Here is a 12,241-nt window from a genome sequence, read left to right as displayed (position 1 = left end):
GTGTGTCTAGGTCACCTCCAGGTGTCTAAGGGCTTTGACTCCACCAGGGCCTACTGAGAAGCCACAGAACCCCTCCAGAGCTGTCACCCAGAAATACAGGTGAGGGAGCTTCTCCACCAGCTCCCAGCCCCGCTGGTTGAAGGTCAGTGTTGCTCTGAACTTCTGGGCTGTGTGTAATCATAGCCTGAGGGGTCTACTTGATAGAGAAGGTTCTGAGGCAGAAAATGAGGCTTTACGAGGCCTTGAGGCAACACTGGATCAGTGAGAGAAGAACTAGGTTCACAGGAACCTGTCTGTGTAGCAGCACCTGAAATCAGGTGTCACCTGGAGCACCAGGGCATCTAATGCAAATTGCCAAAGGGCAGGATGATTGCTGTCCAGCCCTGCCCAAGAACCAGCACTGGGATTTCCTCCCACACCCCCATCAACTCTCCGCTCTCTAAATGTCAAGGCCCCTCACCCGCTTTTCTGGGGAGCTTTTTGGTGTCTCATGTCATTGGAAATGGAGGATACCTCTCCACCAGGGCAATTCAGATGGGGCTCAGCAAAGCCTTGGGACACAAGCAGCTGTCACTCTACTGGGCACTCCCTGAGGACTAGATGCTGTGATGGGTGCCCTGCCCCACAATGAGGCAATGCTGGTCCATGTGGCTCCTCCCCCTCCTCCCCTGGGCAGTGAGTAGTGCTCCCAGGGCTGGCAATGGTGATGCTCCTGGTACCTTCGGGAGACCCTTGCTCAGGCTCCCTGGTGACATGGTACTTCCTCCCTGTCTTCCTCATCTGTCCTTTTATTAACTTTAGACTCTAGGCTTCCCTCAGCTTCCCCCCTGATTCTTAAATGTCTGATTTGTTAGTAAAAAAGGAGCGTAGGCTGCTTCTAGCTTTTTCCCTCACACTGAACAATTCTGCTTTCCCCCCAGGCAACGTGAATGGGAGACTAAAGAAAAAAAGAAGTCTCTCATGAGAAGATGGGGGAAAGAACATGAAGATTTCAATTTCAAGATATTGTCTGCCACCTTCTCCACACTGCTGTGGGAGTCCGCGACATCCCGTTTGACCCTGGGAGATGTACCTGGTGGGCTCTTCATCCTGGCCAGGACTTTGCCAGGACACTGGGGCATGTGGGAGCTTCTGGGTCCCTGTACGGTACCATCAGGCCAAGGAAGCCAGGCGCTCTGCCTTGGGCACTCCTGCCCTGCACCCTGTACCCTGCACCCGGCTGGAAATGGCTAAGAGAATGAGGCAGGTTTCTAGAGATGTGCAGTCTCCCAAGGCCCCTGCCCAGGGAGCCCAGGGATGTTCCTAAGCAGCCCCGCCCCACCCACGCCATCCCTGGATAGCTAGTGCAGGGCAATCTCACTTCCTCACTGCCTTCCTCAGCTCCTCTGTCCCCAAGACCAGCAGGACAGCCCTGCCATCCTCTATCTTCCTGTCTACTCGGAAGGTCCCCACAGAAATCAGGATCTGCTCCCCGAGGCCTGCTTCTTGCCACACAAAAGGAATTTGGAAAATCTTGCCTCCAGACAGAGCATAGCTTTCCAGCCTGCTCGTTTGCTGGAAACGCAAACAAAAGTCTAACTGATGTTGGGAGCCAGGGAGCGACTTGCCTCAGCAGGATTTACCTTTGTGCCCAGCACAGAACTACTGCAGTGGAGGAGCCCCCTGGGCTGCAAGACTCAGGCTGAGGAAATAGATCTGAAACAGTTTCAAATATATTCTCCCATGTACACATTCCTTTAATTATACTCAATGGTGAGGCACTGAGTTAGGACTTAACCGCTTGACATTTTAAAAATAGCTTTATTAAAATATAATTGGCATATCATACAATTCACTTTTTTAAAGCATATGACACAATGGATTTTAGTATATTCACAGCTGTACAACCATCACCATCATCTAAGATCAGAGTATTTTGACCTCCCCAAAAAGAAACTCTGTGCCCATAAGCAGTCACCCCCGAGTCTCCCCACCCCCCAGCTCCCAGCAACTACCAATCTACTTTCTGTCTCTATGGATTTGTCTATTTTGGACATTTCCTATAAATAGAATCCCACCATACATAGTTCTTTGTGACTGACTTCTTTCCCTTCACATAATGTTTTTAATACTCATTCGTATTGTAGCGTGTATCATTACTTTTTATTGCTGAATAATACCCTGCTGTATGGATATACTGCATTTCATTTAATCAGTCGATGGACATTTGGGCTCTTTCCACTCTGGGGCTATTATAAATAATGCTGCTATGAACACTCATGTGAAGTTTTTGTGTGGACCTTGTTTCCATGTCTCTTGCGGATATACCTGGGCGTGGAGTTGCTGGGTCCTACAGCAACTGCTTAAAACTGCAAGGAGCTACCAAATTCTTTCCCAATGCGGTCACACCATTTAATATTCTCGGCAGCAATGTATGAGGGTTTCAATTCCTCTATATCTTCATCAACACTTATTAGTTGGGTTTTTTTTTTTCCATTGTTGTTGTTTTGAGACAAGGTCTTGCTCTGTTGCCCAGGCTGGAGTGCAGTGGCACAATCTCAGCTCACTGCAACCTTTCCCTCCCGGGCTCAAGCAATCCTACCACCTCAGCCTCCTGAGCAGCTGCAGCTACAGATGCATGCCACCATGCCAGGGTAATCTTTGCATTTTTTGTAGAGACGGGGTTTCACTATGTTGCCCAGGCTGGTCTTGAACTCCTGGGTTCAAGTGATCCGCCCACCTCAGCCTCCCAAAGTACTAGGATTACAGACGTGAGCCACCATACCTGGTGCTTATTACTTGTTCTTTTGATATTGACCACGCTGGTGGGTATGAAGAGGTATCTCACTGTGCTTTTGATCTGCGTCTCCCTGATGGCTACTGATGTTGAGCTTCTTTTTATATGCTCATCAACCATTCATGTCTATTCATGTCTTCTTACATGTCTATTCAAATCTTTTGCCCATTTTTAAGTTGGCTTATTTGGCCTTTTATTGTTGAATTGTAAGAGTTCTTTATATATTCTGAATGCAAGTTTCTTTTCAACTCTTCTTGAATTCTAAGAGACACCTAAATCAGGGTCAGAGCAGGGGTTGTAGTTTTACCGTCTGTAAAACTGTAAGTTGCAAGGTGACAGAAATCTTGCAAAGAAAACATTCTGTTCCACACAGAGGGTTCCTGCAGGGGTGGACCCTGGAGGGGAAGGATGTAGAACTGTCCTTCCCCAGAGCCTCCTCCCTCCTCAATTACACCCCTTTCAAAATCTCTGCTGAAGACGAGTTTGAGGGATGGCCAGGGACTGGGGATGGGTAGAGAGGCAGGTTGGTTAGTGTATCAAAGGCAGAATCATATGGAGGGAGGATTTCTCTCTCTTTTTTAAAGAACACTAGCTTTTATTTCTGGGGCAAATGAGATGGTACATAGAGTAGCATTTTGAAATTATAAAGGAATATGCAAATGTAAAGTGATATTCTTATTGTTAGTATTGTTATTGTAAGAACCAGTGAAAACCCTCTCTGTGATGAAATGACAGAGCTTGCGGGGGTGCAGGGTAGGCAGGGGTTGGGGAGTTAGGGGGATGAAAGATCAAGGAGACAGAAGGGTAGCAGAGTTTGCAAACCTTGGTTGTGTGTGTGTGTGTGTGAGAGAGAGAGAGAGAGAGATTGAGAGAGAGAAAGAGACACACACAGAGAGAGATTTGTGATTTCTGGCATATTTCTTTACCACCTATATAATTATTTACTTAATATTTTTGCTTAGGTTCCTATTTATTTTAATTAAACAGATATGTTTATAAAGGAAATTTTAGATCACAATAATAAATGGTAAAAGTGCCTCATTTTCAATACGGAAGATACTTTTATACAAACAAATATAATGAAACCAGTGTTATTAAATTCTTGCTGGACCCGTGGCCATCTGGGCCTGTGCAACTGGCCCTGACTTCTTAGCCTGGTTCACTCCTCCCTGTCACTCAGGTCTCTGCTCTGGTGCTTCCATGACCACCAGCCCCTCCATTGTCACACCCTCTCTCCCCAGTTTCCTGCTTTCCTTCTTCCATAGTACGTATGGCTGTCTAAAGGATGTGGGTGCACATATGCATGTCTGGATCCACGAGGGCAGGACATCATCTGTCCCATTCACTGCTGTCTCCACTGCCTCACTCAGTGAATAGTGGTTGAGTCAGTAGCTTAAAGCTCTGGGCTCCAGGGCAGCTCACTCTTTTGTTTTTGTTTTCTTTTTACCAAGTGTCAGCCAGGTGTGAAAGTCACAAGCAGCCAGTGCCAAGCTGCCACTTGCGCCTCGATGTGATGAGGAGCACTGAGGCTGGAGAAGGAAGTGGCTTTCTGCGGTGTGATCCTGCAGATCACCTGGCTTCCCCGAGTTTCCTGTCCGGTGCTTTGGGAATCCGCAGACCTGCAGCATGCCCACTTACCAGCTGACTGACTCAAGAGTATCACTTCACCTCACCGGCCTCCACCTTCCCTAGAGCAAAGAAGCAAGGATACCCTACTACCCTCACTGAGCTGCTTGAGCCTGAAGGCAGACAGTTTCCATGGACACACCTGGCAAATAGAAGCTGCTTAGTCAACGACGGTAGAAGCTCAAAGTGGTTAGCAGAAGATGGAGTTTAACTACTAGCTTAGCCTGCAAAAGTCCTACCCTTCCTTCCAGGCCCGACTCTTTTTTTTTTTTTGAGATGGAATTTCACTCTTGTTGCCCAGACTGGAGTGCGATGGCGTGATCTTGGCTCACTGCAACCTTTGCCTCCTGGGTTCAAACGATTATCCTGTCTCGGCCTCCCGAGTAGCTGGGATTACAGGTGCATGCCATCATGCCCAGATAATTTTTGTATTTTTAGTAGAGACGGGGCTTCATCATATTGATCAATCTGGTCTCAAACTCTTGACCTCAGGTGATCCGCCTGCCTTGGCCTCCAAAAGTGCTGGGATTACAGACGTGAGCCTCTGTGCCCGGACCAGGCCCAACTTTTAGAATTAGTAACATAATTTACCCTTGTTTTTGTTCGTTTTGAGACAGGGTCTTGCTCTGTCACCCAGGCTGGAGTACAGAGGCACGATCTTGGCTCACTGCAACCTCTGCCTCCTGGGTTCAAGCGATTCTCATACCTCAACCTCCCGAGTAGCTGGGACTGCAGACACATGCCACCACACCTGGCTCAATTTTGTCTTCTTAGTAGACATGGGATTTCGCCATGTTAACCAGGCTGGTAATTTACCCTTTATTGAGAACTCAATACATAGCAGGTATCTTGCTATAATAAGAGCTTCACATACACCCATAATTTTATTTTATGCCTGTAATACTTATGAAGTAGGGATTTATCATACCCCTTTTACAGATGAGGAAACTGAGGCTCATAGTATTTTATGACTTGCTTGAGGTGATGCAGTAAGAAGTGATGCCGCCAGGTCTTTCAGATTTCAGAGCCCATGTTCTTAACCACTGCATGATAACAACGACTTAAATGCGACCACCTACATGAAAGCTTGGTGCCCAGCAAGACTTTCCTCTTCTAAACACTTGTAACTCTGTACTCTTCTCCGTCTGTGACACCTGCCTCCATCTGCTTTAGTGTGTGTGTGTGTGTGTGTGTGTGTGTGCGTGTGTGTGTGTGCGCGCGCGCGCGCGCGCGCGCGCGCGCATGCGTGGTGAGCATACATTTTTTTTTTTTCCTTGCTCCCTTAAAAGAGCATGAAGAGCATATGTTCCTTGAGGGTTGAAGTCATCTTCAGTCCTCTCTCCCCCAGGGTCAAGCCAAGTCCCTGGCACACCGTGGATATTCTACTTGTGTCTGGTGAGCAGATGAAGGAATGGGGGTCCTGGGTTTCCTTCTGCCAGGCTCTATCGCCGTGGAGGACAGTCAAAGAAAAAACAGGCAGTTATACTTCAGAGATATAAATAAGCTTCATCAGAGAACCACTGGGATGTTTATTCGGGAGAGCATAGGGAAGACGTGTCCTAGAACAAGGAGACCAGCCCTTCATGACAAAGGTGGGTGTGCAGACCCTCCTGGAGGCAGGGGAGGGAGAGATGGCTTCTGGAAGGCTCTCCTGGCCTGTGATGTTGATGGCTGTGTTGGACATTGTCTCTGTCTGCCCATCCTGCTCCGCCCTGCTCTGTGCCCTGTGGGAGAGCAGAGAAAGAGGAGAGAGTGGGGCTGGGGTGTTGCTCCCAGGTGGGTGGTGCTGGGGCGGGTAGCAGTTCTTTGTTGGGCTTCGGAGTCTGTGTTATCCGTGTGATTTCTCTACACCCTGAACACACCTTTGTGGAGAGTCCTTTTGTTAGACCCTTTTCACATGATCCTGATTTGATGGTGCCCTTTGTTCCTGCAGAGACCTGACTGATGGGGTGAAATGCCCTTTTCTATACTTTTTGGGCCACTTCCTGAGGCTGGATCTATGCTGATTTATTTCTGTATCCCCATGCCTGGCACAGTCCTGGGGTTGTGGTTCCTTGATTATTTTTTATTTTGATTTATTAGAGACAAGGTCTTGCTCTGTCACGCAGGCTGAAGTGCAGTGGTATGATCATCACTCACTGCAGCCATGAACTCCTGGGCTCAAACAATCCTCCTGCCTCAGCCTCCTGAGTAGCTGGGACTACAGGTTTGCTGGTGTGCACCTCTGCACCCGGCAGGTTGTAGGTTTTTTTCTTTTCTTTTTTTTTTTTTTTTTTTTGAGACAGGGTCCCAGGCTGGAGTGCAGTGCTGTGATCTCGGTTCTCTGCAAGCTCTACCTCCCAGATTCAAGCGATTCTCCCACCGTAGCCTCTGGAGTGGCTGGGACTATAGGTGCATGCCACCACGCCAGCTAATTTTTGTATCTTTTGGTAGAGACGGGGTTCTGCATGTTGGCCAGGCTGGTAGCAAACACCTTACCTCAAGTGATCAACCAGCATTGGCCTCCCAAAGTGTTGGGATTAGAGGTGTGAGCCACCATGCCCAGCTAGGTTGTGGTTCAAATAGCTAGCATTTATTGAGCACTTACTATGTGCCAGGCATTATGCCCTGTATTAGTCAATCCTCACAACAATCCCATGACTATCATCCCAGCTTACAGATGAGGAAACTAAGATACACAGATATTGTGTCCCAAGTCACAGTGGGGCGGATCTGGGTTTGGAGCCCAGGCAGTGTGACTCCTGAGCTGACAGCGTGACTCTCAGCCCTGTCTTTGGGCTGCCTTTCTGCTTGTTGTATGGGGACTGATGTCTCTTAGCTTTGGGATTGAAAATAATTTGCTTATTTGCTAACTCAGCAACTCAGGTGGAATGGGAATGAAACGAATTTGTTTCTTTGCCAACTCAGTGACTCAGGTGGAATGGGCAGAAGGTGGAATGTAGGTCACCACGGCAACCGGATCAACGAGGTGCCACAGTTGGTGAGTCCTTGGGGCTGAGGTTCTACTGCTGGCAGAGAGAAAGGTGTGGTTGGCATGGGGCAATGCTTAAGGTACCAGATGCACTGGGAGGACCTGGAAGAGTACCAGGTGGGTAGATCGGGCTGGGGATTCTGGGCAGAGGTGGGAGCTTCCTAAAGCAAGTGGAATGAATGGGAAATTCCTTCCTGAAGCTCTAGCAGGGGTGTCCAACCTTTTGGCTTCCCTGGGCCACATTGGAAGAAGAATTGTCTTGGGCCACACATAAAATACACTAACACTAATGCTTGCTGATGAGCTAAAAAAAATTCACGAAAAATTCTGATAATGTTTTAAGAAAGTTTACAAATATGTGTTGGGCCCCCATTCAAAGCTGTCCTGGGCTGCATGTGGCCTGCAGGCCGAGGGTTGGACAAGCTTGCTCTAGAGTTTACCAGGCGGGGTAGTGGTGGTCCCTGTCTTTGCTAAATCTGCATCCATGTGGCCCAGATGAGTTCTCTGAGGTCACCTTCCTCCATCTGTCTCCTGCTCCAGAGCCCAGAGTTTCACTCTTGTCTCTGATCTCCTCTCCACATCTGTGCCAATGCCCTCCTTCCCAGGGCTGTAAGAGACGGGGGGTAAGAAAGAGCACCATTTCCTCTCCAGCTGCCACCTCAGGCATCCGCCTTAGCCTGGGGTTCCCCTAGCCGTGCAGAAAAAGAATGGGCGTTTCCTCCCCAGCCTCTGAATTGTGCCACTCTCCAGGGGCCACAGCAGGGATGAATGGAGTGGACACATCACTTCTTTGTGATTTATTGCAGGCCCTGACCTTCCTGACCAGAAATGAAATTCTGTGGTGAGTAGAGGCCCCTCCCCTCTTTCCTTCTCCCAGCTCCTCCCTCTGAACTGGATTCTTGCCCTAATACAGCCTCACTCTGGTCCCTGAGTGTGGTCCCTGCTCAGAGCCACACAGTCCTGGAGATGGGGCTGGGACAGGGCCGGCAGGGATGGGAGGGCCATGATCCACAGAGCCCCACTGGAGCTGAATGAGACATCAGGCTTTAGGCTGCTAACCCTTTACTGGGATCCAAGGGGAGGTTTCTTCAGAGGATCATGGAGCTGGACAGAACCTCTTTGGAATAAGGAGGAAAACAAGGAAAGGACTGGGGGAAGTTAGGTCTGAAGTCCATTTTGACTGTTCACTGGCTGGGTAAACTTGCATCCATGACTGAAGCCCAGCCTTCCTTCCCTTCCCTCCCCTTCCTGCTTTCCCTCCCTCCTCCTCTCCCTCCCTCCCTGCCCTCTCTCCAGTGCCTGTGATGTGCCTGCCCCTGGAGGCCCTGCAGGTGGGATGGTGAGCAGCCCTGCTCCCTGTTGTCATGCAGACCCCTGTCCAGTGGGGAAGAACCTTCATTCAGCGTGGAGGTGGTCAAATACCCTTCTCGTGGGGCTGTGGGGAGAGTGAACAGTGTGAGAGGGGTGTGTGTGTGTGTGTGTGTGTGTGAGTGTGTGTGTGTGTGTTTGGGCCAAGCCAGGTGCCCAACAAAACCTATTAGATGAATAAAGGAGCTCACCAAGACACTTTCGGGGGAAGGTAGGGGAAGGTTCCCTCTCACCATCGCCGCTCGGACTAACCCTCCCCCGTCACCACATGGAAGCCACATTTCCCACTCAGGGTCTGGGGGTGGCAGCTAACAACTTTGTCACAAGCGCAAGACTCTCCAGGCACAAACGAGGATGGGGGATGGCCAGGGCTCGGGGAGCTACAGAAACCAAAGGCTGTCACCCGGTGACATAATTTCCCTTTTGAAAATAATATTCACTCACTTTTTTAAATATAAAAAAAATGACGTAACTCCAAATGACCCATATCCTACTACCCATATAACCTCTATCGAAATTTTCTGAAAACACATGAATAAAAATAAAATGAAATCCAAAAAAAAAAAAAAAATCTGTGAGCATGGCTACAAAATTCAAATAATGGTTCTCACTCATAAGTGGGAGTTGAACAATGAGAATACATGGACACAGGAAGGGGAACATCACACACTGGGGCATGTCGGGGGGTGGGGATCTAGGGGAGGGATAGCATAAGGAGAAATACCTAATGTAGATGATGGGTTGATGGGTGCAGCAAACCACCATGGCATGTGTATACCTATGTAACAAACCTGCATGTTCTGCACATGTATCCCAGAACTTAAAGTATAATTAAAAAAAAAAAAAAGAAAAGAAAAGAAAATTCAGATAGTGTAAAAGTTCTAAGTGAAAAGTAAACGTCTACATTCTCTCCTCCCCATCCTTTTCCCTCAAGGCCGCCTCTGCTCACTGTTGGCTTTTCTTGCCATCTAGCCTTCCGGAAGAATTTTCCATACATAGGCCGACACATTTATCCTCCTTTTACCCCATTCACACTGTTGCATTTATTCCATTCATACTGTTGTGTATCTTTTTTTTTTTTTTTAAGCTTGTGGGTTTTTTTTTTTTTTTTTTTTTTTTGAGATAGAGTCTTGCTCTGTCTGCACCTCCCTGGTTTAAGTAATTATCTTGCCTCAGCTTCCTGAGTATCTGGGACTACAGTTGCCTGACACCATGCTCAGCCAGTTTTTGTTATTTCTGTAGAGATGAAGTTTCTCCATGTTGACCAGGCTGGTCTCGAACTCCTGACCTCCAGTGATCCTCCCACCTCAGCCTCTCAAAGTGCTGGGATTACAGGGGTGAGCCACTGCACCCCACCTACATTTTAGAACTTCGATAGGTATGACAATGTTGTCCTTCAAAGGAGTCGCACCAGTTTATACTCTCAGCAATGGCCATACCTGTCCCTCTTTCCACCCCAGGGGCTTCAAATGGCATTCATGGATCCACCCGTGGGGCTCCTTCTATATGCCAAGAGGGAGCATGGGGTGGCAGATGAGAGGAGCGAGAGGAGGATGGGAGGGGTTCAGGCTCTTTCTTGAACATCGATCCTCCATTTTCATTTGTTCTGCATTGGCCTTCAGAGAAAGATTTCCTTGGAAGCGAGCCATGCTCAGGGACGCCTCCCTTCTGAAATTCCCACCCAGGCCCTGAGATGACCTCCTCCCAGATCCTGTTTCCAGTCTGTTTCCATCCCCATGGAAGGTGCCTTTCCCCTGAGAAGAGCACAGTTTGGCTCTGTGTTTTGCTGGGGAGGGGGATCCTGGTGAGTGCTGCCAGGGAAGGCTCCAGTTCACAGTTCACGGTTCATGGTTCAGTGCAAACTTCTCTAACAAGCAGTTCTCAAAGCTCTTTCTGGCCTGCCCCTTCTCTTGACAGCACCACTCCTGAGCATGAGGGGCCTGTGCCTGCCCCCGGGGTAGTTCCTGCTCAGGAGGCTCCCACTCTCAAAGGCCAGTGTGGGTCAGCGCTGGGGGTGGTAAGTTTGGGGATATCATTGCATAAGGAAGTCAGAGTGGACGGCAAAGTGTCCAACTCCTGTTACTTGGACACCTTCAAATAAGACAGAGTGAGAAGCACTGGGGAGGCCAGGGGCAGCAGCGCAGAAATGCTCAAATGGGAAGGTGATACCAGTGAGAGCTCTCTACTGCTTTAAACCAAGGGGAGTCTCCATACTCAGGAGACCACAACCTAGGGAGCAGCTGAGAATGTGGAATAGCTGCCAAGAGCTTTGAAGAATGGAAGAAGAACAGTGAAGGCAGGAGATGCTGAAATGTCCCAGTTAAAAATGAGAAGTACACCTTGACCCAGCCATTCCACCTGCATGAAGAGGACACAGGTGAAGTAATTGCTGATTCATCCATCTGGGGAAGACTGCCCTTGGAGAGGAGGGGAAGAGCTTTCCATTTGATATAGAACCATCTCCAAGGTATATTATTAAGTTAAGAAAGCAAAGTTCAGGGGGCTTCCAGTTACATGGAGAATAGAGCATTTTCTTTGACCTCTGTTTCCTCTACTAAAAGGAGAGTAAAGGAATTAAAAAAAAAAAAAAAAAGGAAGAAGAAAGAAACCAATAAGGACAAAGAGAACACAAGCAATGACAGCAAATGAGAGAGGTCAACAAAAATTTTAAAAGTGCAAAGCAGATAGACCCATGACACAGACTTAGCTGAACAGAAAGCTGAAAGAATTTGCCTGCAGGGGTTGGATGATGGAATTGAGAACCCAGAAAGTCTCAGGAACCTCCGAATTCCAGGATGCAGGATCCGGTGAAAACAGAAAGGTGGACTGAAAGTCTTATGTGATTCCTTCTCTCTCCCTCTGCAATCCACTTGGCACCCCTGCCTTGCCCCAGCACAAGACAGGAGCTAACAATCTGGGGAGAGCTGGAGTCAGACAGGCCCCTGACTCAGGGCCACCAGCATGATGAAGAGCAGGGTGAGCTTCTGGTCAGCATCTTAGAGTCTCCCTGTAAGTATAAATCCAAAGCTAAGGGACACCAGGTATTTGAGGAAAAAATAAAACACAGCCTACATACACTAAGTCATGTCATCATGACATTTCAGACTGCCTGAGATGATGAGAAGATCCTGAGTGCTTCCATAGAGAGCAAAACAGACTACAGAGAATCAGGAATCAGAATAGCATTGGACTTACGTTGGAAGACAGTGGCTAAACACATTCAAAATTCTAACGAAAAAATTTCAATCTAGAAATAAGTTCTAGCTAAGCCATTAATCAAGAGCGAGGGCAGGATAATAATACTTTTTGACATGCAAATTTAAAAAATCATTTCTTATGGACCTTTTCTTAGGAAGCTTTTGGGAGATGTGCTTCATTAAAACTAGTGAGTAAACCAAGAAAAAAGAAGACCCAGGATCAGGGAAACAAAGGCTTTCAACCTAGAGGCAAAACAAATTACAAGGAAGTAGTGAAGGGAAGCTGAAGGATGACAGCAGGAC

The 12,241-nt window shown here is 48.1% G+C and overlaps 1 protein-coding gene across 1 annotated transcript in view; it reads left to right on the top strand.

The window, feature by feature from the left end:
- Positions 1–7,436: 7,436 nt before the first annotated feature.
- CIB4 (calcium and integrin binding family member 4) overlaps positions 7,437–12,241 on the top strand; it is a 60,541-nt gene continuing 55,736 nt past the window's right edge. The window contains exons 1-2 of the mRNA XM_073022866.1: positions 7,437–7,490; positions 8,180–8,214. Coding sequence (XP_072878967.1) covers positions 7,437–7,490; positions 8,180–8,214 — 89 coding nt within the window. The remainder of the gene's footprint in view (positions 7,491–8,179; positions 8,215–12,241) is intronic.

The sequence above is a fragment of the Chlorocebus sabaeus genome, chromosome 14 (genome assembly GCF_047675955.1).
Source record: "Chlorocebus sabaeus isolate Y175 chromosome 14, mChlSab1.0.hap1, whole genome shotgun sequence".
NCBI lineage: Eukaryota > Metazoa > Chordata > Mammalia > Primates > Cercopithecidae > Chlorocebus > Chlorocebus sabaeus.
Note: the sequence above shows the minus strand (reverse complement) of the source record. Positions and strands in the feature narration are given on the sequence as shown.